Source organism: Abramis brama (genome assembly GCF_963993115.1).
Source record: "Abramis brama genome assembly, chromosome: 8".
Classification (NCBI taxonomy): Eukaryota; Metazoa; Chordata; class Actinopteri; order Cypriniformes; family Leuciscidae; genus Abramis; species Abramis brama.
This window is the reverse complement of record NC_139970.1, coordinates 40,209,149-40,235,772: the sequence shown is the minus strand read 5'-3', so window position 1 is coordinate 40,235,772 and position 26,624 is coordinate 40,209,149. Positions and strand designations below refer to the sequence as shown.

The 26,624-nt window shown below is 38.1% G+C and overlaps 1 protein-coding gene across 1 annotated transcript in view; it reads right to left on the bottom strand.

Moving 5' to 3' along the window:
* lrp2a (low density lipoprotein receptor-related protein 2a) overlaps nt 1-26,624 on the bottom strand; it is a 99,172-nt gene that overhangs the window by 2,520 nt on the left and 70,028 nt on the right. The window contains exons 51-79 of the mRNA XM_084123233.1: nt 25,405-25,606; nt 24,565-24,860; nt 22,763-23,429; nt 21,965-22,135; nt 21,321-21,544; nt 19,906-20,083; nt 19,563-19,759; nt 18,405-18,650; nt 17,235-17,363; nt 14,773-14,892; nt 12,860-12,976; nt 12,477-12,593; nt 11,491-11,628; nt 10,914-11,036; nt 10,629-10,757; nt 10,350-10,481; nt 9,207-9,338; nt 8,099-8,242; nt 7,586-7,751; nt 7,348-7,476; nt 5,938-6,158; nt 5,680-5,859; nt 4,488-4,607; nt 4,168-4,258; nt 2,986-3,053; nt 2,651-2,768; nt 1,395-1,521; nt 309-416; nt 83-199 (exon numbers count right to left, since the gene is read on the bottom strand). Of these exons, the coding sequence (XP_083979359.1) occupies nt 83-199; nt 309-416; nt 1,395-1,521; nt 2,651-2,768; nt 2,986-3,053; nt 4,168-4,258; nt 4,488-4,607; nt 5,680-5,859; nt 5,938-6,158; nt 7,348-7,476; nt 7,586-7,751; nt 8,099-8,242; nt 9,207-9,338; nt 10,350-10,481; nt 10,629-10,757; nt 10,914-11,036; nt 11,491-11,628; nt 12,477-12,593; nt 12,860-12,976; nt 14,773-14,892; nt 17,235-17,363; nt 18,405-18,650; nt 19,563-19,759; nt 19,906-20,083; nt 21,321-21,544; nt 21,965-22,135; nt 22,763-23,429; nt 24,565-24,860; nt 25,405-25,606 (4,907 nt within the window). The remainder of the gene's footprint in view (nt 1-82; nt 200-308; nt 417-1,394; nt 1,522-2,650; nt 2,769-2,985; nt 3,054-4,167; nt 4,259-4,487; nt 4,608-5,679; nt 5,860-5,937; nt 6,159-7,347; nt 7,477-7,585; nt 7,752-8,098; nt 8,243-9,206; nt 9,339-10,349; nt 10,482-10,628; nt 10,758-10,913; nt 11,037-11,490; nt 11,629-12,476; nt 12,594-12,859; nt 12,977-14,772; nt 14,893-17,234; nt 17,364-18,404; nt 18,651-19,562; nt 19,760-19,905; nt 20,084-21,320; nt 21,545-21,964; nt 22,136-22,762; nt 23,430-24,564; nt 24,861-25,404; nt 25,607-26,624) is intronic.

Sequence of the window (26,624 nt, the reverse complement as noted above, 5' to 3'; positions counted from 1 at the left end):
TATTAGCCATGTAGCTATTCACTGCTAGCATGTGTAGTGGAAAAAATGGCTAAACTGAAGACAAACGTTCAGATGTCCTAACCTGAGTGGTCAGTTCCTCTGCAGGTACGCTCTTCACTTCCACTGCATGTTGACGAGTGTGGTACGCGGGGTTTGAGAAGTTATTCTCCACCTGGTCACCACTGACGTTCACAGTGACCTGAAGCACAGAAACACAAAACTAAAGACCCTGCTCAGGATTAAAATGTTCGATTTATACTGCAGAAGTGTCCAGAAGGTTATGAAAGGCGTTCGGGTAGTAAATATACCTGTGTAGCATGTATTACTGCAGGGTCGCTGGATGGGCCGGCTGCAGTTGAGTACAGAGGATTCTCAAATGTGATTGGCTGCCTCCCAGAGTCTGCAAAATTCTCATCCTAATAATAAAAAACAGATTCCAGATCAGACACAAAGAAAATGTCTTCCTTTAATATCTTTAGTAGTTGTTATTTTTCCAATGCTATGACCCACAGCTGGCCAGAGACCAGTACCAGTCAGGTGAATTAAATCCACCATAGAAAATCTTAACTGTGAATTTTGATACATTTAATGCATCCTTTCTGAATAAAAGTATTAATTAATTTTTTTAAAACATATTACTGACCCCAACCTTTAAACAGAAGTGTAAACGTTCATGTAATTAACATCATCTCGTTTGAAAAGCTTATTTTAATCATGACAGCTCTCGGAATAGTGTTTTGAATGTTATTGAATATGGCAATGATAATGAGTTTGGTCTTGGCGGACTAGATCTGCTGCTGCTATAGAGCAAGTATGTGCTTGCTACTGCTAATAGATACACAGACACGCTGTTGTGAGCATGTAAGACACGCTGCTACTGCATTAATAAACATACATAAATCCCGAAGCAGATCTAGGCAGGTGGAGCTGGGGGAGGTGGAGGGGTTCAGAGGTTCACTAGGGGTTACAGGACTAGTTTACAGCAAACACTGAACCAGACTATTTAAATCTTGAGCAAGCAATCTCATTGGCTGCAGGATCAGCAGAGGCCAATCAGCTTGTGCCATGCGGTAATGATGTGATTGCTAGCAGACCTATCAGCCTGCGCCCTTTAGAGTTTCATGACTGAACTAGATATATCAGTCGACCACTACTTTTAACAGGATCTTTATTAGCCAAGAGTTGTTGTTTTTTTAGTGTGATTAATGATACAGCCAAATCCCATGAGAAACTAGTGCACTTAGAAATCCTGGAAATTATGTAATATTAACACTAGGGTCAAAGTCAAAAGGTCGAATAGGGATTTTATGCCTCATAGATTAGTCAGGAAAAATGTGCTGAGTGCATTTAACAATTCAGGAGACACAAGTTACTGTTAAAAAGGCCAGATTTACCAGCTGCATGGCCCTGTCGATGAACGACACCCCCAGAGTCTGAGGCTCCAGGTCCATCGTGACATTGTCACCCGAATGAAACGACACTCCATTTCCTGTGTCCCCGGACTTCACCAGGCTGCTCAGACTAAGAGAAACAGTGGAGAAATAATTGGTACATGATATCTAAATAAATGGAATGATAATTATAAATAAACACTAACAACACATGGAAGAATATTGAAACATTTTCATTTATATGCATCAATATAACAATACATATAATATTTACTGACATATAATTTTACTAAACATTTTACATGAAAGATTTCACAAGGGGACTTCTGAAACTTTTTGAGCGATAAAGTAAATTAACAGTAAAAGTTTTGAATCGATCCATATTAAAGGAATAGTTCACTTAAAAATGAGAATTTTCATTTTAAAGTGAACTATTTTTTTAATGATTTCACAGGAAATTAAACCAACTTGCACAGTGTTTTCACTGCTCAAGTTTAAATCAGAGACTCAGAAAGATCTTAACTTAAAGTCTAATGACATGGACACTTCATAGCCAAATAAAAAGCACATTAAAAGCAGTGCGAATTTGATTTCATTTGATAACAATTTTATAACACCAGCAAAGTCATTGCAAATATTATATCATGAATATTCAATGACATAACTCTACAGTAGATTAATTTAAATTTGCGGCAACCAACAAATCTTTAACAATTTTGTTGTATAACAGTGACAAGCTATTAGTAAAGTTATCGGTTTGATATTAAAAAATCACTATCAACATGTATACCATTGGAAAAATATATTATTGCTTTTATTCAGCTAGAATGTATTAAATTCAAGAAAAGTGACAATAAAGATATATAATGTTACAAAAGATTTCTATTTTAAATAAATACTTTCTATTCATCGAAGAATCCTGAAAAAAATGCAATGTCTGCCAAATGCATAAATGTAAATGTATTTTCTTTTTATTAAAATAGAAAACACTTATTTTAAATTGTAATATTTCAAAATATTACTACTTTACTGTATTTTTGATCAAATAAAGGCAGCCTTGGTGAGTTTTCAACTCAAAAAATAAAAAATAAATAAAACGGCAAAAAAATCCCCAAAATAATTCACAATAGATGTACTGTTCATACATCCACTAAAAGCACATTGAGACCGGTTGGTTAAAGAGAACTCATGTGTTTTTAAGTGTGGCTCAAGTGTTTAAATACGTTTCTACTGTATGTAGTTGAGTGTTTGTGTTGTACCTCGGTAGTTTAGGCATTGACGGGATGAGAGAGCCGGTGCGCCTGTAGTTGAGGAAAAGTCCCACAACCAGAGCTCCAGTAATCAGAATAATAACCACTGCTAACAGGACGGTCACAGCTACAAACACACACAATATGTAAGATATATTAGTGCAGTCTCATTACACTTCATTTGACATGAACATGATCCTTCGCTGGGAATGAGTAAAGCTGCTGAATGAGTTTGTTAGAGAAATCAGAGTTGATAAATAACAGCATCACATGTTAAAAACTGTGAGTAAAGGTGCCTACTCAACACTTATACTTCACTAATTAACAAGTAAGAGTTTGTTTACCTGTCCCAGCAGGAGCACCTCTAGACTTCCCCATCTCACAGTAACTCCCTGAGTAACCGTATGGACACCTGAGGAGAAAAAACACGGACCTGTTAGAGACACTCCACAGTTCATTTCAAATCGCTTTGGAAAAATGACTTCTCTTGCTACTGTGAGACTTACTGCATTTCACCAGTTTCATTCTAAAAAAGGAATTAAAATAATTATTTTCCTATTCCATGTCCTTAAAGGGGCCAAAGCATTTTTATAATTTTAATTTTTACCTTGTCATTGACGATTATTTGTAATGTTAATAGTTTTTTTCCAAACAAAATGTCAGAAACAGTTTAGAATTTCATGACCACAGCCATGCGTTAATGCATTCAAATGTTGCAACAGTTCAGAGTCGTTTTAACAGCTTAGTTTAATAAATTGTCTTTTTCTTACATTTTTTAAAATTTATATTTAATAATTTTACAAATATTTAAATAATTAAATTATATATTTTCATATTAAATATTGCAACAGTTATTCATCACAAAATATAGAGGTTTTGAGTATGATAAATTATATTTATTAATGAAAAAAAAAATATATATAGAAAAAAATAGATAAAAGGCACTGAAAAAGCAGAAATGTTTATATGTGACCCTGGATCACAAAACCAGTCACATGGGTAATTTTTAATTAAAAATTAAATAAAAATGACAGCTGAATAAATAAGCTTTCCATTGATGTATGGTTTGGTAGGATATGTGGCCGAGATACAACTATTGAAAATCTGGAATCTGAAGGTGCAAAAAAATCGAAACATTGAGAAAATCACCTTTAAAGTTGTCCATTTATTTTCATGATTGTGCTGCATTCACTCACAAAAATAAATGTTTTATATATTTACAGTAGGAAATTTACAAAATATCTTCATGGAACATGATCTTAATATCCTAATGATTTTTGGCATAAAAGAAAAATCGATAATTTTGACCCATACAATGTATTGTTGGCTATTGCCACAAATATACCCGTGCGACTTGTGACTGGTTTTGTGGTCCAGGCTCACATATACTGTTAATAAATTATATAAATAAAATATATCAATATTAAAATATTACAGTATATCTATTGAAAATAATATTAATTTTGGATCAAATAAATGCAGCCTTGATGAGCATAAGATACTTCTTGACTAGCGGTCACACTCACTTGCACTTGGGCAGGCCTCCCTCATCAGTGAAGCATGTTCCTCCGTTCATGCATCTGCATGCAAGCGGCATGGACACCTCTGCCTCAATGGCTGCAGGTGCGAAGGCCAGGCATGACATGATAATGCAACACAACCACAATGTAATCACATCACAACAAGTCAAACACACACACCTTCTCAAAACATCACATGGCAATAACGAAATCATGCAGTATTCGATGCAGCACATGCATGTACGCTATGAAAAGGATTGACGGGACGTGATCTGATGATCTCACAAACAAACAGCAGTGGGCATCTGTGCATCTGCATCTCTTACCGGCATCACATTCATTCTTGTTGAAGGTGAGGAGCGTGGTTCCCTGCGGACAGGCACAGGTGTATCCACCCGGCCGCAGCAAACACAGGTGACTGCAAGCATCCTGACAGGGGTTGAGCACTGCAAGAGAAAGATTTATTCCGTCACAGAAAATTTACCCACCAGTATTTTGAATAATTCACCTAAGATGTGATTATTTATAGCCTATATTTAAGGTTCGTAACTATCAATTTTATAGTATTAGGTTTAAGCCTTTTTTGCTTTTAAATTAGGCAATAAATAATGTCAGATCTATCCTTTATTCCATCAAAATTCATAAAAAGGAGAAAATAATAAGATAAATGAGTACCTTTCATTTGTTAAGTATTTCATTCAATGAATTATGCAAATATAGGCTTTAACACATTAATTGTTGATGTTTCAAATTTCCAGCAAAAACAACTATATTGTGATATACAGTTTACTGTTCATACTAGGATATAAGATAACATTTTATTAGCTAGGAACACTCCTTCAGCACAATGTGGTATTGTATTTAAATTTAAGGGCTGCCCTTTCTCTGCATCCCCGATTTTTGCAAGGGAGGCATTAATGACATACCCAAAATAAAAAGGTTGCTGCTCATAAGTTGTTCTGAATAGACACATAACCAACATAATTAGAAAGCCAACACTTGAGAGTTTATAGTTCAAGACTCAGAATTACTCTGACTGTTATTAATATGGAGATATATAATCTCAAACATAAAATAAAAATATTAACAATATATATTTTAAATGTATAAAAAAAAATGATGTGGCTGTAGTGTAGAAACTTAGAAATACAATGAAGCAGAAGCCACAAGTGTGGTCATGCTTCATTTCAATTCTGAAGATGTGTGTTTTTAGAGAAGGCTAATAAAAAAAATATTGCCCCCTGTAAGCTCCCTTGCGGTCTATTGTCTATGTCTGGTGTGTCAAATTGCCTCATTCATGTTTCTATTGTTCTCACTCGACAAACCTTTCACACCTGCTGGAAATGAGACCTAATCTTTTTCTATTTTTAGCTTTTTTCTATGCTTTTCCTCAAAACTCACATTAAACCACCAATGAGTGTTTGCAATAACTATTTGTGATCTAATGTGGATTTTGGTCATATTGTTGAAATATGTGAATTATAGCCTTTTATAAGCATAGCATTTCTGTTGTCTCACCTGAGTGGTTGTGTCGGTGCTGTTGGTAGATGCGTACTTGAGTCAGCCAGGGGTTTATGGTCAACACCTTCACCTTGTCTCCTTTCCCAAACTTATCTTTTTTCCACACTTCTCCCTTTTCTTTAGTCGTCCAGTACACATGGCCCTCGAACACATCCAGACTGTAAGGATGCCCGATGTCTGCAATGAAAACAAACGTGTGAACGACGGCCATTCAAAAGTTTGAGATGTTCCCGGTCTTATGCTCCAGTGTCTCACCTCCTGATATGATAATTTGCCGGTCTGTTCCATCCACTTTCATGGACTCGATGATGTTCTCTTTTGAGTCACACCAGTAGATCCGGTTTTCATTCAGGTAGTCCAAAGCTAAACCAGTAGGCCAGCCCAGATCTTCATCTAACAGCACCTCTCTGTGCTGCCCATCCATCCACGCCACCTCAATCTTGGGCTTTCTGCCCCAGTCGGTCCAGAACATCTTCCTATAATAATATATACATGCACAAAATGATGCTCATTAATGACAACAACAGCACAGCATGAGTTCGGAAGAATCAGGGCTCTCACAGCTTACACTCTTAAAAATAAAGGTCCAAAAGGGAGTTTTTGCAGCGATGCCATAGAAGAACCAGAACCTTTCAGTGAACAAATATTTTTTTTAAAAAAGTTCTTAGCGTGAACATTTAAAAAATCTGAAGAACCTTTTTCCACTATAAATAACCTTTTGTGAAACGGAAAGGTTTCATGGATGTTAAAGCCAATTCAAACCGACAGACGGCAACAGATAATTTATCAGATCAGTGTGTCTGTTGGAGCTAGTTTTCAGTGATTAAACATGTCTGAGAAGTGAGGTACTGTAATCTGGTGACTGTCCGCGTTGGTCTGTGAATTGGCCATTAAAAGTTGTTCCTGGAACCAATTAATGCCAATAAAGAACCTTTATTTTTAAGAGTGATGATCAATACATTTTCAATGTTTCCTCCACACGGTTTCAGACCAGTTCACTAACGAAATACTCCAAATTGAGAACTGATTTGACTATTCATAGAAAAGAATCGGTACAAAAAGAACGATTCACATACAAATCTCTACATAAGCTCAGCAAAAGAGCAATATCTAGCCAAAAACATTTCTTCAATATAACTTAAAATATGTTTTTGTTTATTTAATTACCATGGCTTCCCCAGACCTGAAAATCACAATTTTAAAATTGCCAGATATTTCCACACTGCAAAAATATGTTTTTCATCAGTATTTTTGTCTTGTTTTCCCATATAAATATCTGAAAAATTCTTAAATCAAGATTTAAGACATTTACATGAGATGCAACCATAACATAAGATAAAAAGAAAAAAATAAGTATTTTTTCCCTTTGAATTAAGCTTTTATTTTTCTTATCCCATTGGCAGATATTTGTTCTTATTTTAAGCATTAATCAATTCATTTTGATAAGTTTTTCAGAAACAAGACTTTTCATCTCATGTCATTTTGCGTCTCAAGTAAATGTATCTTGATTTAAGAATGTTGAGATGGTTGTACTGGAAAAAGGACAAAAATACAAAGTAAGAAAATCATTTTTCGCAGTGCAGGATTTTCATGACCATGCATCTCTTAAGCCTGCCCACTGAATTTTTCAATCCCAGGTGAGCAGTTATATATTCATGTTCTTACCCTAGACCAGGGTTGACCACAATAGCAGCCGGCTGATCAAGATCAGTGTAAATTAACCACTTTCTGTAACGTCCATCCAGTTTAGCCACTTCGATTCTATTAGTCCCAGCATCCGTCCAGTAAATATGGCTATATATAATGAAAAAGACAAAACGCATTGCAGATAGATATTTATTTTTCTGGAACTGTTTGCATCAGACCTCAAGTAAAGTAAAGTTTAGAAAAGCAGTGCACAAACCCTCCAATCCAGTCCACAGCGATGCCATCAGGACTGGAGATGTATCTGAGGTCCAGGTCCACCTCTTTTACAGGATTATTTCCATTGTCATCAAACGTGGTCATATACGCCCTCTTGATCGAGCCGAACTCAGAGCCTCGTCCCAACACTGTCCAGTACACTATACCTGAAAATCATCATGCTTCAGTTTGTATTCATAAATCTGATTATAGAACCAAGAAGATAATACAGTGATCATGTTTTCAGGAACTTAGGATGGTAAGGTAGGAATTTCAAAACATTCTTCAATAAAGATTTCAAGTCACAAACTAATAAGCATCAAGATGATTCGCAATGTTACAATCTTTAAGTAGAAGCAAAATGGAATTTGAAAATCAGAAAAAAGTGTATTCCTCTATAGAGAAATAATTGTATTCCTGTTTTATTGTGCTGTAAATGATGCTTCCTTGTGCTGCATCTGCATCAAAACATATATGTGATATTCGGTGGGATATCCCGTGAATAGTGCCTTACTGAGACCGAGGCCTTCTGGGTCCCACAGGTAGTCCAGTGCCTGAATGTGCTCTGCATTATCCACATAATCAGAGTACTGTGCAGACGAGAGATTAAAGCGACGGATGCGCACATTATCAGGCAATAACAACACGGGAGGATTTCCTGAGGAAAAAAGAAACAGAAAATGAAAGAAACAACAGGAGAGTGAGAAAGGGACACTGAATTAGGACGTCACAAAAAAGCAAATACCAGTTTGCAATATCAAGCAGTATAACGTATTTTTTTTTGTACAGCTAAAATAACTGGAAACGAATGACACTGGAAGTCAAATTCAAGTTACAAATGGCCACACCCGCTCTCACATTAAGAATATGGTGGATCGACAATAGACAACTGACCATTTTTCCTGCAAAATGTAGCTAAAATCTTTGCTAACGTGACTGCACTGCACCTTAAGGCAGCAGCCTACCTGAAATGATTGACGCTTTGATGATTTTCAACGATTTGAAACACTCTACATAAGCAGCAACTCACAAATGTGCATCAATTTAATAGAGTTTGGAAATAGCAGGTTGCCAAGCTAACACCTCGATAATCTAAAAAAACATAAAAATATGTTTAAAACCAACGAATACTGGATAAAAGTCATTTTCAGTCATTCTCAAAAATGTTATAAATACTTTTCAGTACTGAATAATTATATTTATATTGATATATTTATATTTGTAATCAACATTTCTATATTTTTTCCAATAAGCGTACTGTAGTGCGTTATAGAATTGCCAAAATTTCCTACATTTGGACAATATAATGCAAGCACTGTAAAAAGTTTTGCCACAAACTCAACTCCGTCATGCTGATATCACGAGACGGCTTTTCACCTCAACGAGAAATATTGTCACATTTTAATATCATGTCATGAGATCTCAGCCTTTCAAGAACACACCTATGTTACTAGCTCACTAGGTTTTGGAAACAAATGCATAGAATGCTACAAATGACAAAGGTGAAAGATGCAGATATCCATAGAAAGAGCCCCTGGCAGAAGAACGGTATAAGAGGCCATAGAAGGTAAAAAAGGAGGATAAATAATCCCAGAGAGAAATAATAAAACTGCAGGCCTCACCCTCAGCGGCGCATTCGACTCCCGGCTGCTCTCCCACTGATCGAAAGCCTTCAGCGCAGAAACACTCGTAAGTGCCCTTAGTGTTCCTGCACTGCTGAGGGCACATCCCGTAAATCTCACACTCGTTCACATCTGCAGATGGGGACAAAACACTTCACATTACACATTCAGTGTTTTTTTAACAATTGCTAGGACACATTTCTCAAGAGCCTTCACACAGTTCTTCTAACCAACTTTCAGCAGTTAATTTCACATTCATAATAAAACTACCAAAACACTTCATATATGTCTCGAATCAACTCATTCTTCCATAACACTAGCAAAGGTTGTCACCCAGCAAACACACTTTACTATATGTTACTATAAAACAATGGTAGCATACAATGTTTTCTTTTGTAAAATTTCTTTACAAAACAAGACACTTCTCTACTGTTTCGAATTCACTGCAATGCATGTTATGTGGTCCATGTTTACGTCACAGTAGAAAATTCTTTTTTCTACCTTTTGTCTAGATGGTCGTGAAATTGAAAAAGCGAGCGAAGTATTGAGATATGGATCCTAGAAATAAAATTGTAACACCTGTTTAAGTGTTCAGCAACATCTAATTGTTTTAGCTTTGGAATATATTTCAGTATAGTATCAGTGTAGAAAAGCATCAAATTACAGATAAATAAATTGTTTATTAATAATTAATAAAATTAAAAATGTTTTTTAGAGGTTTTGAACTGAAGTTTAACAGTTTTGAAAAAAGTGTGTAAACGTGTAAATTGGCCTGTAGCTACACAGAGTTTTGGTACTGGTTGTGTGAAAAAAATGAGAAAAGATTTAATTTAATTTGAAAGTAAAAGTCACTGAATGCATTCAGTACTAAAACTTTTAACTTATAACGTTGTGTCTAAGCATTGTGCATGGACGGCATGTGCTTCTTATGTTGCTCCCATCCAGACAGAAAAGATTCCATGAAAAGGACAGAATATAAAAAAAACAGATTTGTGATTTGAGTTTTGAAACAGATCATTCGCTGAAACCCCTGCAGGAGTTCCCGTTGTCCTGGCCGGCTTCCGGAATGCCTCTATATAAGCCTGTTTTATTGTAAATATTGAGGTCTTCTAATAAAGAAAGTATTAAGATGACATCACAAACCATCGCAGGTGTTCTTGTCCTCCGGGTTAGGTTTATATCCAGGTCTGCAAGAGCAAATGAAGCCTCTGGATGACAAATCTGTGCAGTTATGCTCGCACAGATTCTCACTGCATGAGCGCCCATGGCCGTCGTCTGACAAAGAGAGATGAAGAAATGTTACAAAAACAAGATTTTTTTGTCCTTTTTTGAGCTTGTTAGTATAAAATCGTCATCCAATTTTGTTCATGCAAGAAAGAAGATAATAAACAACATAAGGGTGAGTAAATGAAGAAAACTCACAGCAGCCAAGCTCATCGGTCTGGTCTTCGCAGTCGTCATAGTCGTCGCAGGCGTACTGCTCAGGGATGCAGTGACCGTTTCCACATTTATACTCATCTGCAGAGCAGGGTCCGTGTGTGGGAGTCACACCTGAGCAATCGACACAAAGCAGGGTGTTTTAACACACCACAGTTTCAATAGAATTTGGGGAATTAAAAAGGTATAAACGGGTACATATTACTTATAGTCAGCATAATAAATGCTGGTCTGTATGATGTGAAAATCTGTTGATTGGCCATCACTCACAATGCTCCGCCCTCTCGTCGGTTCCATCACCGCAGTCATCTATAGAGTTGCAGAGCTCGTGACTGTAGATGCAGCGGGTGTTATCGCAACGGAAACGGAACGGAGGATCGCATGAGATGTCCACTGAGGAGACAAGACACGTGAAGTTTGTGCATGTTAAAACTGTTCTACAGATAAAATGCCAAAAGTTGCCTTTTACTGGGTTATATAGCTGATATACTTGCAAATTGTACTAGAAATATACCAGTTGGATAGGCTTTATGCACTTTAAAAATGTCAAGGTTTATATAGGGATAGATGGATGTGATCGATTGGATGAAATGATGGATGTGATTGATTGGATGGATGGATGGATGGATGTGATTGAATGGATGGATGGATGGATGAATGGATGGATGGATGGATGTGATCGAATGGATGGATGGATGGATGGATGTGATCGAATGGATGGACGGATGAATGTGATTGAATGGATTGATGGATGGAATGGATGGATGGATGAATGTGATCGATTGGATAGATAGATAGATAGATAGATAGATAGATAGATAGATAGATAGATAGATAGGTTTCTCACAGCAGAGATGTAGTTCCTCATCTGAATTATCCCCACAGTCATTATCTCCGTCACATATCCAGTGCTGCTGCACACACACGTGGTTCTTACACTCAAACAGGAAGGGTGGACAGTAGGTGCTGTTCGGGTAGCGTGCGGCTGAAATGTGGACACACACACACACACAAACAACTCAACATAAATTTCCATAATACATAGCATTTGGCATATGAAAGCGTCTAACATTGCATTCAAACAATCATCTTTTGATTTGGGTTCCTTGCCACAGTCGTCTCAGGCTTTCTCAGTTGGGGTTTAAAAGAAAAGACACTTAATATTCAATAGTATTATTAAATTGACTGCACTGATAATATCAGATGACAACAAAACTTGACTCGAGCTAAATAACGACACTTTTGTCTTCTGTAGTGCTACTTAGAGCTGAATTAAATACTTAGAGCTGAATTAAACTCAATTCATAATTATTGAACTGAACCAACACTGAACAGACTTGAGCTGAATAATTACACTATTGACTTTTTAGAGCTCTTCACAGCAGAATGTGAATGTGTCTTATATTTGATGAAGATTGCATCATTGATCATTATTTTCCTGTTTATTACTGTGAAGCTGCTTTGAAACAATCTGTATTGTACTTAGCACTATATAAATAAAGGTGACTTGACTTCAGTTGGACTCAAACCCAAGACTTTGGCATTGCTAGTGGCATGGCTTAATGTTTAAGATACAGGGATGCTGCTCAACAGGTTCCTGATCTTATTATGAAAGATTCATCTGTGTAAGTTTGTTTTTGTAATCTTTAATCAAAATGTAAAATTTCAATGAGTTTCCAAGGCCAAGATATTCCCTAGTTTCCATACCAGTGGGAACAATTACAGATGCACAACCCTTTTGGTCTCTAGAGGGCGCTACAATATAATCAACAGCTGTCTTGTTCTCAGGTACATTTCCAGAATTAAAACAGATAAAAAACGCGGCACACTCACGACAGGAGCTTTCATCGGTGAAGTCGAGACAGTCAGCGTTGCCGTCACATTTGAAGCGCTCAGAGATGCAGTGGCCGCTACCGCACTGGAAGTAACCCGGGTGACAGGTCCGTAGCTCTGAAATACATTCATCCACAAAGAATAAAGCCAATCTATCTCAATCCTCCATGGAGAATGAATTATGCACACTTCCTGTAAGTCATTCACAAGGTATCCAGGCGCACAAATGCATTGAGATATCTCCCACTGAGGATCAATCTGTGATAAAAAGACAGTATTATGATGTCGAACATGTCGGCTAGTGCCACGGCCACACTCTTTCTCTCTCCATCTGTCTTTTGACGGCCTTTCCTTTCTGCTGTCTCTTCTTTTCTTTCACTCACCACAGTCTCTCTCGTCAGAGTTGTCCTCGCAGTCGTTGTCATGGTCACACACCCAGCGGTCAGGAATGCAGTGCAGGTTGTCGCAGCGGTACTCGCTCTCAGTGCACGGACGAGGGCCTGTGGACGCATAAGAAGCGTGTCAATCTGACACACATGAACATACATAAAAGCCAGACAGGCCAATAAAGCAATAAGGCCTGTTGGTCACAGTGATTTACCACAAGTAAGGGGCGTTCTTAAGCATGAAGAATGCCTAAAACCCTCTTAACTGTGGTAAAATTATTGTTGAACAAACAATACAGCAATTTTGTGCATTGAAATGCTACTAATTTTGTCAGAATGTTCAGAGAACATTCAAAAGTAATGTTCCTATAATGTTTTTCAATATGAAGACATTGAATTTTCCTTTAACATTCATATAACCGAGAAAAAAGTTTTTAAAAGTCCCCATCTGGTGAAAATTAAGCTTTTAATGTTGTTCATTTGTCTATGTGGTGTTTTTAATCTGCTTTAAGACAAACCATGTGCAAATTCATAAATCGACACCATTGCTGACACAAACTACCACACAAACTACCGTGTAACCAATCACAACAATGTGTGATCGTCAACGAGTGGCTCTCTGAGCTGGAGTGAGGGAGTGGAGGCGGGGCTAATTTGTATATTCATTGAACCATGTATACTTAATGAGGCAAGTGTGTAAAGTGACATTCAAGAATTTTTTATTCAAGGAAAAAACGTTTAAATGTCATTTTGGTGATCAAAGAGTTTTAAGGGATACAATTATTGACTACAGGGAGACTTAATCTGGACATTTAGAACATTCAGAAGTTTTCATAACGTTAGTAAAACGCTTAAGAAAGTTGTTAGCTTGGGAAGTGGCGCAATGGCCCAAGATCTGGCACTTCAAAAAAGAATAGTTCCGGCATAACGCAGTAATATAGTATGTCTAGTGAACAGCAATGTTTCACAAAGTGCTTATAAGGCCAAAACGCAGCAGAAACACGACCTGAAGCGTTTAAGTAAAGCACAACAAGCCTTTGACACAGATGAGGGCGATGATTAGGCTGTGCTTCACTGTCTCAGGATTACATCTGGTGAGCTACGGCTTGCCCTTCAGCAAGAGGACCATTTTTCGGAGGTGAGTTCATAGCTGAATTCATCAGGGGAATGACCCGCGTTCACCACCCCCGCAGCTCTTCTGCAGGGAGGAGAAAGTGCTGAAAAAATCAACGCTCCTTCCAGCACGCCGCTCAAAGGTTTAGCGTAGACCATTTGTCAACCTTTCACACCTCACAGCACCTTGTCTGCCATCACGCCGTCTCCTCCACGCTTTCTGTCTTTCCAATTTGTTCCCATCAAATCTTTTCTTCCGTGTCTTTACTGTTACTGTTTCTCTGGTAAGCAGGGCTTGACATTAACCTTTTTTGCTCACCAGCCACTGTGGTTAGAAGTTTTCCGAAGTTCCTAGCCACTCAACATTTTCACTGGCCACAATATTGACATCGATACCATGGGGAAAAACTGCCATATAGATATATTTTTAATATTATAGCAGGTATATTAGGCTGCTGTCACTTTAAGACCTGACGTACGGATCCATTACACTGTTACACGTGCGTTTTCTTTCTCAACTGTTTACGTTCACTTAAAACATAACTGACTCTGTTTATGTGACTCACAAGACCGGCGTTTTGACATTATTTTGTGTGTTTAACTGTGTAAGTCTTTGGATGCGCACTTTGGGATTTCTAAAAATTATAAAATAAAATCAACTTTTGTATTCCAATGAACCACACAAGGGTGAGTAAATAATGATTTTGGGTAAACTATCCCTTTTGTTACCAATCAAACCATCCCTACTGTTTTTATATTGATCTGACCGAACACGAGAGGTCAGAGCTGCTACTCACTGCAGTTGTGTTCATCCGATCCGTCGCCGCAGTCATTGTCTCCGTCGCAGCGCCAGCGCAGGGGAATACACTGGTGGTTATCACAGCGGAAATCACCCGCCGGCTCACAGGTCAACTCCTCTGCAAACACAACAGACAACACAGGCTCACACAAACTTTAACACACAAGTTGAAGTTAAACAGAGTGGAAGTGGAGAGACTCAGTCACACGGACCTCAGTCAGCAGACACGTCTGATAAAAAAGACCTTTTTTAACACCTAACGGTTTGTGCTTTAATGAAGACATGATGATTACTGCTACTTAGAAAATGAGAGAAAATGAGAGAAGAGGAGGAAATGGGGCCGAAAATATGCACATGGCTGAGAGGAGAGGAAGGTAGAGGAGTTGTAGGAACATCTGACCCGGGCGGCACATTCTTACAGTCAGATTAGGGCGATCTCTCCTCTCTCTCCTCTCTGTGCAGGATGGCACTAATGGAGCGAGGAGGAACTGATAAGACCCAGGAGAACCAGGGCTACATGTGTGTGTGTGTGTGTATGTGCTTATGTGAACATCAGCCAGATCACTGACAAAAAATCTGCAAAATTTATGTTAAAAAAACAACAAAACTGCAGATGTGGTGCAACATTTTAGGTTTTAAATACATAAAACCTAAAATGTTGCACCACATCTGCAACAATGTACAGTAAAAAATATATTTCTTTAACTGATATAATGTTAATGTTATAAACCACAGGTGGTAATGAGAAAGCCACATGATGAATCAAAGCTCATCACCAGTTGCTTTTCCACAAACTGAGGTAATTAATATATTTTTTTACTGTATATTATATACCTACTGATCCTTAATAAAACAATACAAACATAATAACAACTGCACACACACACACATTGGTGCCTGACACAGACATACCTAACACACACACATAAATCAGAGTTGTGGCCCCAGACAGGAGGAGGGGTCACAGAGGGCCCGTCCATCACAGAGAGACTGAACTAACACTCACTAATACGCTGGAGTGTGAGGGGATGAATAACTCAAACAAACACACACTACCCCAGCATTATATAACATCACTGATAATGGAGACAATGCAAAGTAATTTTACATGATACATTATATATAAAGTGCTTGGTCTTAATTTTAGTGTTATTTTTGTAAAAACAATTTTTTTATGTCAGCATAAAAGAGAAATTGCAGTCGAATTTACTGCTATATTGTGGCATTTTTGAAGCTTCTGAGTAAAGCAGCTTATCGAACAAGGGGGAAAAAAGTAGGACGGGACTTGATTCCATTGGTTGATTCGACTGTGAAAAGTGAGTGTTACATGTATTTAATGCTTTAAAAAGACAATTTTTTTTTTTTTTTATAAAAAAAATTCAAATAAAGATTTAATATGTTTTTGCTGTCTAGACTGCAATATGCCAAAAACTGGATTTTTTTGCAGCTCAGACTTGCTAGGAAACTAGATTAGGAAGCAGAAGAAAAAAATGCGGAGAAAAAAAAAATAATTATTTTAATTAAGAAATATATAAAAAATTTCTGTTGTAAGCACTGCTGTTTGTGAATAAAAAGTTTTTTTTTCACTCATGAAAATAAATTGTATAATTTTATTTTCTACGTATTTTAATATTACTTCTATTACAATTACTTAAAGGAACACTCCACCGTTTTTTGAAATAGGGCTTATTCATCTTCTTTCCTACATTTAGATAGGTGGGCAAATGCATTTTTGTCTCGGTGCATGCATTGTTTTAGTTTGACAGGGTCGGCGCTAGCTTAGCTTGGCATAATGAATGGAATCCTTTGTTGCCAGCTAGCATGTCCTGAGTAAAAGTAATATAAAAAATAAAAAAAACCCCACCTAATTACTTCTTGTGGCCTGCGTATTCACAATGAGTACAAATAGCGATGCAGATTAACACTAGGCGATTTCCTAGGCAGATATTGACTTATATATTAAGGACTATATTAGGGGGAAGCACAGGCGAAGCACTGCTACTTGGGCGTGATATCTCTGCGCCCAAGTAGCAGTGCTTCGCCTGTGCTTCCCCCTAATATAGTCCCAAGTCAATATCTGCATAGGAAATCGCCTAGTGTTAATCTGCATCGCTATTTGTACTCATTGTGAATACGCAGGCCACAAGAAGTAATTAGGTGGGTTTTTATTTATTTTTTATATTACTTTTACTCAGGACATGCTAGCTGGCAACAAAGGATTCCATTCATTATGCTAAGCTAAGCTAGCGCCGACCCTGTCAAACTAAAACAATGCATGCACTGAGACAAAAATGCATTTGCCCACCTATCTAAATGTAGGAAAGAAGATGAATAAGCCCTATTTCAAAAAACGGTGGAGTGTTCCTTTAACTATTTCATTAATTGTTCATCAGTTGTAAGCACTGGTGTTTGTGAATAAAAAAGTCGAGTTTTGATTTGTGTGTTTGTCTGATGTCTCACCGCAGTCCTGTTCGTCGCTGTTGTCCCTGCAGTCGTTGTGTCCATTGCACACGGCCCACAGAGGAATGCAGCGATAGTTCGTCCTGCAGTCAAACTCTGTGTGATTGTCACATCTGTACGCTGAACCCACTGCAAACAACATCACACAAAACATTTAGAACAATGAAAATTACTGCAAGAGATTTAAGTTCACTTCGTACTGCAGCACAATTTCTCCTTTTTCTTCCTTTCCTAATTTAAAGGTGCTCTAAGCGATGTCACGCGTTTTTTAGGCCAAAACATTTATTGTCACATACAACAAACATCTCCTCACTATCCGCTAGCTGCCTGTCCCCCGAACACACTGTAAAAAAAACGCGGTCTCTGTAGACAGCCCAGGCTCCACAAATGGCAACAAAAACAAACTGGCCCAGCCTGGACCACGAAACATAACAAACAGTGTTCCAGCCAATCACCGACAAGAATGATTTGGTGGTGGGGGTTGGGGGGTTAGTGTTCGTGCACATGAAGGGGGGTGTGGGGAGTGGAGGAGAGAGAAGCATGAAGAGGGAAGTTAGCTAGAGGAGAGATGTCCTAGACAACGACAACGACTAGCGTTAAAAATGTATATTCTTGAGAATTTTGATATGGCCGACACACGACCAAAGAGACGACGTTCCGATGAACAAATAACAAAGAAGGAACGCGCAAAGTCTCGAATTTACATCGGAAAAACGTTCAAAAGGTGGCGGGAACTCCGCCGGCAGAAGGGCTTCTAATCCGACATTCAGGTGGCTCTGTTTTTGCTGGACAGGTTTGTTTTTTCTAAATGGTTCATGACTGTTTCAGGAAGCACGGAAGGGAGGGGGAGGGGACGGGATGAGGAGGAGGGAGGGACGAGCTAGCCTCCGTTTTGTTTGACAATTCTTTGAACGTCAACAAGGAGTGACTTCACCCAACATCGCTTAGAGCACCTTTAAGTGGTGTGTAGATGTTTTTACCCGGTTGCATGTTTTATGTTTATATGGTTTTTTTTGTATGTCGTAACTTTGATGTATAACTGTATATGCAAACTCGGCTGCCTATCTTGGACACTCCTGTAAAAGAGATTTTAATCTCAGTGAGTCTTCTTTCCTGGTTAAATAAAGCTTCTATTAAACCAATGAATGCTGTAGCGTGTCAGCAACTCACTGCATTCGTCGATGGGCTCGTCGGAGTTGTCTCCACAGTCGTCATCCACGTCACATTTCCAGCTCTGTGGGATGCAGCGTCCGTTCCTGCACTTGAACTGTCCGGGTCTGCAGGTCCTGCTGGAGCAGTGTGTGGGATCCTCGTCGGAGCCGTCACCGCAGTCGTTCTCCCCGTCACACTGCCAGGCCTCAGAGATGCAGCGTTTATTGGCACACTGCCACTGATGCGACTCACACTGATGCGTGGCTGACGGTACAGAAACAGAGGAAGATGCTTTAGCAACAGTCCAATCAAAAGCAAGTATCAGAGTAGCAGTGTCGTTTTGAATGCAGTGTACATTTAATCATGCGGTTCAAACCTACAACCTGATTTTTAGCCACTAGGCCTTATCATCGGCTGTAAACATTAGCCACTTTCACACAGTAATCCCAGTAAATTACTGTTAAATTACCAGAATGACTTTACCTGTAAATACACAAAAATACTGTACACACAAGCAATGGTGTTATGGCTTTTTACCGGTAAGAGACCATTCACACATCAGCACCAAAATACCGGTAAATTCTGTGATGCAAGTCATCGGAAATGCTTTAGTTTCACTATCTGTTCAATTTGACAACATCTTTTTATGTCTGAGTGGCAGGCGTGAGGGGATGATCATACAGAATGTGTTTTTGCTCTTAACATGAGCATAATGGTACCCAACTGCAACGCAGTGCTGATGAATGGAAAAGAAGACAGGGTCTCGAGCGCGACACGCTGATAAAGCTGCGAGATGCGGCGCAACGGTCAAAGATGTCCATCTAGTGCACATTTACATAGAAAAGCTATTAAAAATCATCTGAGCTTACTGTAAACAGCGCAGAGTAATCACTTCATTCATCTCAATAAGAAGTTTTTTGTTTGGTCCAAAGCAGACTTCTTATGTCAGCACCTTCAGACTTCATACATGTAATCTTCATTTTTTGTTCACACACAGCATCATACCAGTAATTTACTGGTAATGTTACAACTTCTCATACTGGTAAATTGCCAGAACCGGTGTACTGGTATTTTTTGAAAAGGTCCTGTTCACACATGATCTCTTAATGGTAATTTCCCAGTGAAGACTGTGTGTGTGAAAGGGGCTTTTTGACATGAGATTGGTTTGTTCCATACCACACAGCACGGTGTCCTCATCCGAGCCATCGGGACAGTCCTGATTAGAGTTACACAGGAAGTGCGGGCTGGTGCAGTTTCCGTCATTACACTGGAACTGGCCCAGTCTGCAGTGCCGGACGGGACACGTGGAGGGTTCATCCGAGCCATCTCTACAGTCCCGCTGACCATCACACTTCCACCAAATAGGGATACAGCTTGACAAAACAAAATATTTTACTTTGGATGCTCCCTTAGTAGGCAGCTGCCTACATAGACAGTATACGGCAACACAGCTTATTAGGTTTTAGAACAGAGCCTGAAATGAAAGCAGAAGTAAAAAGCAGATAAAGGATAAACTCACCGTTCGTTGTCTGCACATCTGTACTGCGTGCTGGAACACATGGGCAGACAGCGTGCAACGCCCCCTATCTGCACGGTAAGGAAGTGGTCAGGGCACTCGCAGGTATAACCTTGACCCCCCGCTCGCAGAAGACACAGGTGAGAACAGCCTCCATTATTCACCGCGCAAGGATTCGTCACTACAGGGGAAAGATATAGTGAGAGTTATATCAGGGGTTCTGTGCTAATGGGTCAAGAGCAAAAATGGGTTGCAATTATTATTCAATGTTTGCAATTAAAATAAATATATCTTTTTTCTAACGAGTGTTTGCTATTATTCGTACAAACAAAAAAGTAAATAAAAAAAGATAAAAAAGTTCTTAGAATAAAAAATAAAACATAATAAGAAAAATAACAAATATTTAATGCAAATAGTAATTAACTAAATACATAATGTTTAGTTGATTTTTAAGCACTGAATACATTTCAGTGTTTGATTTTTAAGGAAATATTCAATGTTTAAAATGCTTTCAATGTTTGCAAATAAAATAAATATATATTTATAATATTCCTGATTATTCATGCATGACAAAAAATGTCCTTAAAAATCAATCAAACACTGATATTTATTTAATGTTTGAAATGTATTCAGTGTTTGCAATTAAAACAGCAAAATATTAAAATTAAAATATTAAAAATGACCCTATTTCAGATTTTTTTTTTACTTTTGTACGAATAATAGACTAATATTTATATTAATATTTATTTTTAATTTAAAACATTAGAAACATTTCAGTTTGATTTTTAACTAAACATTCAATGTTTGAAATGCATTAAATATTTACAAATAAAATAAATGTTAATTTAATAGGGGGCAATCATACGCAAAATGTGCTTAGAATCAAAAAATAAAAACATGAGAAGAATTACCGATTTAAAAAATGCTAAAATAATGCAAATAATTAACTAAGCATATAAATCACAGGAATGTTACTATTATTTTAATTTCAAATATTGAATAGAGTTCATACATTAAAAAAATTCCAGGTCATCTTTATTTACTTTTGCACGATAAACAAATGTGGTATTGAATTGGGTCATGACACAAAGTAAAATCTGGAGAGTCACTGAGCTAGACTGTATCCTCTTACAAAGACCCAGGATGTGGCTCCACATCATGTAGCTGTAGCTCCTCTTTCTAAAGAAGCCCACAGATAAAGAGTTTAAACTACCTGTCCTGGCCATTAAAGCAATGATAAAGAGTTTAGTCTTTCCTGTCTCTGAGAAAAGACAGGCGAGCAGAGACTGGCGGCATTGTGTCGGACTGTGTAAATATTGGCAGAGACCCTTAAGTGCCTCAGCGGACGTTTAAAGGAGGAGATATGGATCTGACGCCTGCGACTGCATCCCGCTCGGGTTACGCTGTCCCGGGCTCACCTATGGGCTGGCGGTAGGGATGGCACACGTGAATGTCGAACGGTCTGTGGGTGGTGTTGACGAGCGCCTCTCGTCCAGAGCCGGTGTATTTGTTGCCCTTCTCCACCGTGCGAGTGTTCCAGTCTGTCCAGTACACGGTTTCCTCGAACACCGTGATGGCGAAAGGATGCGGCAAGATACCGTCGTACACAGTGTGCCTGTGATGCCCGTCCAGATCAGAGAATCTGAGGAGACGCAACCATTTTAACAATAGCAAAAAATAATGCAAACAAACCTGCAATATTAACCATGTTCTCCGACCTGTACATTCATTTTTAAGGTGGTATTTTGCTTTCTAAACTTATCAAAGAAATTCAAGCTACAAGTACCAAAGCACTCATTGTTAGAAAAATGAGAAAGAATTAAATGAGAAAGAAACAGCAAGTATATAATCAATAATCCTAAATCCTTTATTTCATTTCAACAAAATCAGTTTTTCAGGTTGGTTGAATTCAGTTATAATCAGTAATCTTAAATCATTTATTTCATTTCAACAAAACCAGTTATATTAGATGTTATCACATGAAGTACATTTTCTAAGTTGAACTGACTAAACATTTTGCTCAGTGTGGGCAGGATTTGATATAAACGTGAGAAAGGCTTACTCGATGTAGTTTAGGTGAGCATCAGACCAGTACAGCTTGTCATTGGTGTAGTCAATAGTGAGACCGTTGGGCCACTCGATCTTAGTAGTGATGATGGCTGACTTGTTATTTCCATCCATCCCAACACGTCCAATGAAGGCTTTGTCTCCCCAATCGGTCCAGTACACGTATCTGCGCGAAGATGACATTTGATTTAAAAAATAGAAGCTAAAACAGATTCCAACAATGTAAAGGTAACATACATCTAAATTCAATTAATAATTATAATTTTTTTACTTTTTAGTGTGGTTCAAGTTTCTTATCTTATAGTATTTTCAATACTATAGACTTAGAATATTGGCCATAACCCAAGAACAATGAATAATGACAATTTTATATATATATAATATCCATAACAAAATATTTTAAAAAATATTAAAAATATTATTTTATAAAAAAATTAAATATTATAAATGTAATTAATAATAATAATAATAATAATAATATACATGCCAGGTAATACATTTATTTGCACCAAAATTCTACAGAATTTGACTGGAATGTGAGGCGTTTGACGTCAGCAAAAAAGTATGATTGCTCCTCCATTTTAAAAATGTTTAAGCCAAATTTATTTTGGTTGTATGTACTTTTTTAAAGTTGGTTGTAGTTCACTGTTTGTGTTTTCACAATCCTATCAGAATACACTCACCAATCGGCAACTACAGATTAGGCAACTCACTCCTGTATTTATATGTCACTACTAAACATTTTTTATTTTTCCATAGGTCTGAAAATGACTTCTATCATTGGTACACTCACCCAAACTTGGGATGCACTACAATGGCTCTGGGATTCTCAAAGCAGTACGTGTTATTAACATCCACACAGTGTTCTGCCAGCTTCCTCACAAACCGCCCATCAAGCTCCGACACTTTCATGCAGTCGAGAAAGCTGTCGACCCAGTACAGCTTCCTCCCGACCCAGTCGACCGCCAGGCCTTCTCCGTGCAGAAGCCCGTTCACCACCACCTCTCGGCCCGTCCCGTTAAAGAACATCCGCTCCAGCACCCTCCGGCTCACGTCAATCCAGTACAAGCGTTTGTCGACTCGATCGAAGTCCAGAGCGACCACGCTGCTGAGGCCTTGCAGGATGAGGGAATAGGCCTCGCCATCCGTGGAAAGATTGCGCAGATAGTAGCGATTGCTAAAGATTAGATACGGGGTGATGTTGCTGTTCTGCCTGCAGCTGCGGCCGTCGGGTTCACGGAGGAAGCCCGGCGCGCACTTACACACGTACGAGCCCATGGTGTTCTCACACACCTGACTGCACACGCTGGGAGTGACCGAGCACTCGTCCACATCGTCGCACGTTGTTTTATCAGACATGAGACGGAACCCGGGACGACAGGTGCAGATGAAGCTGGTGGGTGTGTCGGTGCAGTTGTGGTCGCAGTGGTGCATGGACGGGTCTGTGCACTCATTAATGCCTGAAACAAAGAAAAACAGACAATCTGAAAAGTGCATCTTAACTCTTATCTTTTTTTTAGGGCCCTAGATGTGTGTTTCCAATTTCCTAGATGTCTGATTACACTGTATTCACAAAATCTGCTTCAATAATATGTGAGCAGCACGTATGTAAAAGTTTGTAGTTTTGAGAAAATGACATTTATGTGTGGTTTGTGAAAAAAAGTCACTGAAATAAGGCCATAAAACCCATACTGAACATTTGCTCACAAGACTTCTGAGAACTGGAAACGATGTGAAAATCATCCTGCCCATTCATTCACATAAAACAATATAGTGATTAAAAATTTGTAAGATGTTTGTGTCACAAAGGCTGTATGCGGCGTAATCATCATGAATATTGATGTGTTTCTAATTCAGACTAATTACGCATTTTTGTAAGGCTGCCAGTCAATATAAACTTCTAGTCAAAAGTTATAATAACCATGATTTTTTAAAATGTTTTTGGAAGTTTATTATACTCACATAAGCTGCATTTATTTGATCAAAAATTTATGTTTCTATTTGAATATATTTTATTCTAATATGCTAATTTGCTGTTCAAGAAACATTTATTTTTATTATCAATGTTGAAAACAGTTTTTGCTGCTTGATATTTTTGTGGAAACTGTGATACACTAGTAATCAAAAGTTTGGGGTATGTAAGATTTAAAAGAAAAATAATGCTTTTATACAGCAAGGATGCAATAAACTGATGAAAAGTGACAGTAAAGACATACTACAAATAAATACTGTTCTTTCGAACTTTCTACTAGTCAAAAAAATGTAACATGGTTTCCAAAAAAATACTGAGCAGCAAAAACTGTATCTTCGTACCAGTGAGTTGTTGACTCAAGAACAGCTGCAATCAGATCAGTCACGAATGAATCATTCAGTGCGATTCGCAAACCGACTTAACAAGTTTACTAAAAAGAATCAGTTCATTCACGAATTTGACATCACTATTCGAAATAATGAGGAGCGATATGTTTTTATGAAATGTAGTGGAGAGAAAAATACAATATAATGCTTTGGAATGTAGTGAAGTAAAAGTAAATGTTTCACAAAATACAGAATACAGTACAGCAAAGAAATCTGATCACATGACGCAGTGCTTACCACAGCCTTTCTCGTCACTGTTGTCGTTGCAGTCATCACTCCTGTCACACACCTCGCTGAGAGGCACACAGTTCCCGTTGTCACAGCGGAAGTCTCCGGGTGGGCAGGTGGGCGCCGGAGTCCTGCACATGTGATCCAGCTCATCAGATTCATCCCCGCAGTCGTTGTCCCCGTCACAGACGAAATCCTGCGAGACGCAGCGCCCGTTCTGACAGGTGAACTGGTGCTGTGGACATGTCGAATATGTGCAGCCCTGTTCATCACTGCTGTCTCCACAATCATTACGCCGGTCACACCTGGTAGACACCAAACGCACAGCAGGGATTTATGGGAGAGACTGCTGTTTATTATTGGAACCAACTGGAACCTATGCTTACTTGATGTAAACATTGTTTTTGGTTACAATAAAAACTTGCCTTGTATAAACACTGTAAATTATAAAAAATATAAAAAAGAGGATCAAATGGTTAAAAAGAAATTAAATAATACAATTAATTTTCCATATGTATTATTATAGAAAATTATATATATATATATATATATATATATATATATATATATATATATATAATAAATACAATTAATAACAGTTATAATGCAATGCATTTTATATATTTATTATTATTATTGATGATATGCAGTTGGCATGCAGTTTTTATGGTTTAAAAAAAATAAAAAAATATTTAAAAATCAATTCTGCATATTAGTTATCAGAAACTTAAATGTTGAGCTTCTCAAAGCGGCTTGTCTACACATAAATTGCCTATGAGGATGTTCATTCTTTGCATCTCTAACATTACATCTGTAAGTAGCCTTTTTTTCTTTAAATGCAATTCTAACCTGTAGGAGATGCGGATGCAGAGGCCGTTGTTGCAGGTAAACTCGTTGGTGGAGCAGGACCTACGAGTGCAGTTCTGGTGCTCATCGTATGCGTCCGAACAGTCAGCGTCTCCGTCACACACCCAGTCCCTCGGGATACACTTCCTCTGAGGAGGCCTGTTATTCATACAGGTGAACTCTTGAGGAGAGCAGGTGCGATTAGCTGCGGGACAAAACAAGAATTAAAAAAAAAATAACATTTTCAAATTAACGTCTGCAAACAAATAGTGTGGCAGTGAACAGAGTGTCATACTTCACAAGATTAGTGGAAACAACAAGTCAAATCTCAATATGAACTCAAACATTTCTCATCAAATTCTTCTATATTATCGATCTATTAAAGCAACACTAAAGAACTTTTCCTCTTCCGTCCCCCTACAGGTTGTAAGAGGAATTGTCCATTACTGCTGTCGTAAATAATTTCGCCTACCGTAGCCTACCGTCACACGCACGCTCGCTGTTTATCCAGCACCGGATTTAGAATGAACGATGTCCACAGACAAGGTAGAGTATGTTGCATGATTTTATGAAAGTATGATGTATTGCGACATCAGAAACGAAGTAAAACCAAATAATGACTATTGTAACGCTTGCCGTAAAGCAAGTCAAATTTGTAGTTTCTTATGTCTCATTCGAACTACAGAAACGCTACCCAATCTGGCAAACTTGCATAGTGTGGTTATAGCAGATATACGGCTGCAAAGCGAATCCAGATGTGCCGTTCACCCTGTTACGACTTGATGAACCACTGATACAATTTTGGAAACATTATTTTAAGGTAAAACAAGTTCTTTAGTGTTGCTTTAACAATGCCATCCACATTCAATTTACAGCTCTTTAATCTTACTGTATGTCAACAATTATCTAATTTGTGTCTAGCTGAGACTTTTTTGATACTTTAATTGAGAGCTCATCAGCTATGACAGAGCAACGTCTTGAGAAGTGGAGAGAACAGAGAGAGTTTAAGAGCTGATCCATGCAGCGAGAGCAGCCAGCTAAGACACTCACAAAGCAGTGAGTGAGGCAGGAGAAATTAGGAATGCAGACTCCTTACACAGAGGCTTCAGACCTCAGCCATGAGCTATAGAGCCTCCACCCAACCACCAGCCAGTGTTCATTTCGTTGACGAAAAACTTCCCCTAACCCTAACCCTAACCTAACTAAATAAAAAACAGTTTTGA